The 6000-nt window shown below is 35.7% G+C and overlaps 1 protein-coding gene across 6 annotated transcripts in view; it reads right to left on the bottom strand.

Annotated features, from left to right (window-relative positions):
* Positions 1 to 435: 435 nt before the first annotated feature.
* Positions 436 to 6000, bottom strand: part of ADAMTS6 (ADAM metallopeptidase with thrombospondin type 1 motif 6) — a 143307-nt gene continuing 137742 nt past the window's right edge. For all 6 annotated transcript variants that reach the window (XM_069879852.1, XM_069879855.1, XM_069879856.1 and 3 more), the window contains 3 exons: positions 5280 to 5456; positions 3886 to 4042; positions 436 to 1427 (listed from right to left, as the gene is read on the bottom strand). In XM_069879852.1, the coding sequence (XP_069735953.1) occupies positions 1318 to 1427; positions 3886 to 4042; positions 5280 to 5456 (444 nt within the window). In that variant the 3' untranslated portion in view covers positions 436 to 1317. The remainder of the gene's footprint in view (positions 1428 to 3885; positions 4043 to 5279; positions 5457 to 6000) is intronic.

Below are 6000 nucleotides of genomic sequence, written 5' to 3'. Positions count from 1 at the left end.
TACCTGGCCATTTAGGTGAAGGTGGCCAGACTTCATTATTGCCACCTCTATTCCAGCGTGCCTTACTCCTGATAGTCCAATAGGCTGCTTAACTCAAGCACACTTTTGACTTTTCATTTGAACAGAACCTAGATACCTCCAAGAGTCACTTATTCTTTGGTTGTAATCCTTGCCCACTCAGATGTGGTCTCCTGAACTGCACATTCACATATTCCTTCTCATAAACAGATGCCCTTCTGCTTAAGTATCAAAGAAGGCAACATCTGGAATCCATTTTAACTTTCAGCTTTGCAAAGGATCATTGGTATTACACAGTAGGCTTATCTTTTGCAACATAACTAATTAGTTTCATAGAATCAAAAGTAACATGTAAAACAGATCTAGATGCCCATGAAGTTATTTCTTTTTTTTTGTGGCTGGTGTTGTAAACAAAGTGTAAGTTCTAAGCAACCTCTTTGGCAGTAGTGAAGGAACTGGCAATATGGTCTTCACCACTGCTAGAGTCTGCCTCCTCCATGGTACCGAAATATCCCCTTTCACAAAAAATCTCAACTTCACTTGTACAATGGTAAGATAAACCTGCAACGCAGATTTCATTTTGTTTCGTAGCACACTTGTATTTCATGCACCACTGCAATAACTGTTGTACCTCTTAAAACTAAGTCCCCCATGGATGTTCTATTTAGTATAGCTTTATATATGGCTCACAGCAGTGTTTAGGAAATACAGATTACTCCAATAGGAACTAGGTGGAATGAAGGAAAAATACATTTTTCTAAATTTCTGCTCCTTAAATAACATTTCCAAGCTCATTTTATAATTTAAATTGTGGTGCTGTGTCATAAGATAAAATAGTTAACATTTTAAAGCTATGACATTTTTTTGAATCTTCTTTACTTCCATAGTAGACCAAGTCGTAACAGCTACATTTTAAACAGTTTTAAATACACATGGATTCAGTGTCATTGCTAAGTCCATAATAAAAATTACTTTAATGGTCCAAGGAGGTAAACAGACTATTGCATTTAGTCAAAAGAACACAATCGTTCCACAGTAAGCTATTCTATATGTGTTATATGGATCTTTCCAATTTGATATCCCCTCCTTATACTGTGTCCAGCACTTTGGATTAATAAATCCCACTTCACAGAAGTTAAAATAATATTGAAATCCTGTCAGCTGGGGCTGACCAGTGGTTACGTTTTCCACAGGGTAATGCATTTGCAAGGACGTCAATCTCATTCCACTGTGTGGCTTCCTTCGACGGACACTCTTCCACAATGATAATAACAAGCACATTCTTGTGCTTTCTGTGGGTCAGTGTCCCTGGCAGGTCTTGCAGCACATTTGTCTGAAGTATGCTCGACTGCAGAACTTGAACTTCAGAACCAGTGGGCAATACGCCACCTTGTTCACATCTTTGCACTCTAATAATTAAAAGCATTAAAGAGAAAAAAAAAATCAGGAATAAAAAAGAAATACAAAGAAAAATTCACATTTAACATGCTTCTTCTCTACCCATCCACCTTGCCCTCTTCGTAACTACTATTTCTCATCCAGCCCAGTGCAAACAATATATTTTCAAATGGCAGGAAAATGTTTGCAGGGCTTCTCTCCCAGACGTTCAGAAGTGTGCCCACTTTGTCTTTAAAGAATTATCACTTATTGGGATAAATGATCGCTTTAGAGAGCTAGGAAATGAGTCATTATTCTTACAGTACTTTTATACCTTCTTTCTCGGGAGTTATTTTATCCATCCACAAGAGGTTATCCAAAATCTAACATGACTCACACTATTAGGTATCATGCCTCTGCATTTGTAAGAATTCTTGCAATAGAATGTGAATTGCAGATAACAGGGATGGAGAAAATGACAAGTGTTAGGAATAAAGGCACCAACAGTGTGAGTTCAGTGACCGACTAGATGACAGATTATACTTCAGGCTTGGTTCCACTTCTTTTATGAAGGAAAAGCCATTTTTACACCTACAATAGACACGTGAGATCTTTTTTGCTCATGCTTGTGTTTTCTCTATATGCTGTGCTCACTGCCTCAGCAGCCCTTATCGTATTGGCAGGTAACTTTCCCAAGAAGACAGAACAAGACCTCAACTATGCAGAGGAAGGGACCTCAACTATGCAGAGGAAGGAATCCTTCTTTTCCATCCCTCACAGTCTTCTCTGAAGTGACTTTTGGGGTACATTACAAAAGCCCTGTTGGAATACATTATAGTTCTCCTCTGGCTTAGTTTCCTTTCGGTAGAAAGATGGTGGGAATAGGGAATGGAATAGTTTGGTCCAGGCCCCGTTATTATTGTTATATGGCTGAAGACAGAGCTGTATCAAAGAGCTCAGAGGTACACTCAGGTTCTACAGCTCAGACATTTCTGATGCTGTTTTTCCTTTGCTCTCGAGTGAATGCTGTGACAGATGCCTGATAGGAGATTTTTAGTTAAAAGCACTTGTGTAGTTCCTTCCAGACTGATATTAATATAAGATTTTGGCAAAAAGCTTTGCTGCACGTGCAGGAAGATAGAAGAGGTGCATGCAGAGAAAAAGTAAAACCCGTAAGTGATGGGAAGAATTAAATTAGATTAATTTCTCAGAAAAGGATTTGTCTCAAAACAAGGCCAAAAGCTCTTTTAAGGTTGCATCCTAAGGCTTCCTCCTACATTCCTTCTCAAATTACAGCAGTAGTTTCACCATAATTGTATTTTTTATTGATTTGATGTCTAGAAATGAAGAATAGAGGCCAGGAAGATCACGATGCTCCAAGGCCTGACAGAACAACATTCCTTCACTGCAAGATGACTGTAAGTCAAACATGAGTGAGACAACACACTAAACAGGTAAGAAAAAATGAATAGTGAAAACACCAATTCAGGGCAAATTACAGCATAAATTTGCCTTTATTTTGAAACTTAAATCAGAGTACCTATTCCATATAACTAAGATATTAAACTCCAATGTAACTGGAGAACCTGTGTAAAAGGTACTCTATCATATACTGCATAGAGATTAGTTATGTTAAAAGAAGCAGCATTAGTGACATTGTGGTCAAGTACTCAAAATCTAAGAAATATGAAAATTTAAAGAATTTAAACAATAACTGTTTTAAAAGAATTATTATTGCTGTGCTATCTGTCTTCATTTTTAGACATTTTTTATCTTCCCCTTTCTTACAAAATGAAATGTACTTATCTGGTGAGCAACTATTCTAAATTTTTACAATTAATGAGGAACCTTTTTTTTTTTTGTAATTGCCTAGCATTCCAATTCTACTTGAAGACAGCATTTCCTAATACATTGGCTTGGACAATTTATGAGTTCAGATCCGGAGCCCCTCATAAACACTAATAAGCTTATTTTGACATTACTATCTAACACATCCTCTACCAATAATATGTTACAATGAAGCTGGCTAATAGTCTGATTAAATTAGAATGTATCATATACAAATTTGGTAATTATTTCAAATAGGCATTATAAATTCAAGAAATCAAAAGTTAAGTAGAAGCAGCTGACAAGTAAGGCAAAACATACAACACGCTTGTAGCACTGCATAACATTAGATACGTGGTCCCAGACTTTCCATGAACATATAATTAACTATTTTTGCCACTATGTTTTTATGTTAACCACTGATACAGCATGGGAAAGGTTGCAGATGAGAAGCATATCATGTTCCCCCCACCATCAGGGACATTTCCTTTGAACCAACAGAGAGAAAAATTAATTCATAGGCTGAGGTATAGTGTCACGTAGATTTTTACTAATAAATTAACGCCTTAATTTATATTATTGATAATTATGCTTTTATTAATAAATTAATACTGACCGTGTCACTTTACTCTTTGCAGAATCACAATAAGATGGCACACTTACCTTCTGTGTTGGAAATGGGAGTGCTGTCACATTTACTCTCACACTGCTGCATTGATGGAGGTCTAAGAGTTTCTGAACACTCACTGGATGCTTGTCCAGTGTATGAGAGGCACTGTACGGTTCTCATCTGTTGCCCAAGACCACACTGTGCAGAACACTGAAAATAAAGAAGATAAAAAGGTAAAACAACTTGAATCTAATTTTTAAGTCTAAAATAACAAGAAAGCAATCAGGAACAACACACATGCACAAATTTTAAAGATGACAGGCATCTGAAAACATTTTGTTAATACAGGAAATAAGTTTCATAAAATAGGTTAGATTTTTTTCTTTTTTTCACATTATATGTGAGCACTTGTCTTTCAAAGGAAATAAAACACAATGCGATGTTAACTCCCTGAACAGTTCAGCTCTGATGTGTAAGAATATAATTTACACCATATCACATATAATCTCTGAGTTTATGTGCATATTTTCAAGAGAGAAATAATCTCTTTAGAACAAAGAAAAATCAAAGAGAACAAGAACCTGCTAGCAGAATTTTTTTAAGGAAAAAGAAACCTATCATTCAAACAAAAACGCTTTTGATTTTTAATGTCTACAGCTAAACAGTGGGTTTAGTACAAAATCAATTTAAGATAAACGTACATCAGGACAACTACCATAAAAGAAAAGTTGATTAGACTTTAATGCCATAAGTGATTGTCCTGTGGTTAGTTAAAAGTGTTTTGTTTTCATTAGTGACAAATTACTCAGCAAACTTGGAAACTGAAACATGCATTTATGACTTTAAAAACAGGCTGAGATGCGATCACAGGCTGATCACAACTGAGATGCGAAAACATAAGGAAAGAAGGAAATTCAGTATATCATATTTAGAAACATTGCAAAACAGCAGCACTATTTAGCCTGTCCTCTAACAACTTACCCACCTGTCTGGTAATTCAGCATTTTTTAATGTAAAATTATCTAGATCTCAAGGTTTTTTGGCAGGTACATAGACATAAATATAGATATATATCTCTTACTAAAACAGGAATTGGCTTCGTATTTCCATCATGTTTTTCAAGGAAGTTAAATGCGATTTTAAAACACTAAGCATTGCAAAATTGCTGTATCCCAAAATCCCCACTCAAAAATTAAAAACTAATTAATGTTTTAGAAATTTAATACAGAAACTCATCCATTAGAAACTAGATTGCTGTCAGCAAATCCTTTATAGTTCAGCAGACAGAGATCATTCAGAATCACAATTCATCTGAGACAAACAGGGGAGAAATTTTTGTTTCAGTCATGGGAACCATCACTTTTCCATTTCCAGCAACATCTTATCCTTGGAAGGTGCTCCTGTGTAGGGAAATAACAGCAATAAATACTTATGTGAACTATCTTACCTGTCCCCAGTCTCCAGTAACCCAGCGAGGAGGAGGACATCGGCCTAAACTACAGCGGATGCGGACTGGTGGCTTGCTTTCCTCTTGACATTGCGAGGCTGGAAAAGTTTTTAAAAGATCGCTGCTTTTGCACAAAACAATACGGTGTTTGAATCCCGGGCCACACTTTGGTGTGCACTGAAAAGATATTGATATAGATAAACAACGAAAATCTCAGTAAAGTCAACAGAAGTGTCAGAAATATTATTAGAAAAACAGGAAAATATTTATGGTCTTAAAATTAAACTATAATCACAATTTCCCCAAAATGATAATGGTAATTTTAAAATGTTTAGAAAAAGAAACAACCTGGTGGAAGATTGTTTTATCAAGTTCAAGTTTTTATCAGTTTTAATTTGCTACAACTAGATCTCCTTTGCTATTTATATTTAGGCTATGGTGCTACTGTTTACTTTCATACAAATGAGTCTTTAGGTTAGGTTTAAGAAAAACACTTTGCTACAAAGTAGAAAAGTCTGCCACATGTAGTACTTTTATGAAATAAACCTGAGTGTGCATTTCAGAAATTAAAAGTATAACTTTCTGGTATTAGTATGGCCTTAGTACAGTCTTTCTCCACCTAACTTGTAGACTACTGAGATACAATAAACACATATTCCCTAGATCAACAAATGGGATGAAAACCATTTTTCTAGTCTCCATAGAAAGTGGATAATTCAGA

The sequence above is a fragment of the Phaenicophaeus curvirostris genome, chromosome Z (assembly GCF_032191515.1).
Source record: "Phaenicophaeus curvirostris isolate KB17595 chromosome Z, BPBGC_Pcur_1.0, whole genome shotgun sequence".
Lineage (NCBI taxonomy): Eukaryota > Metazoa > Chordata > Aves > Cuculiformes > Cuculidae > Phaenicophaeus > Phaenicophaeus curvirostris.
This window is presented reverse-complemented; position numbering and strand designations above follow the sequence as displayed.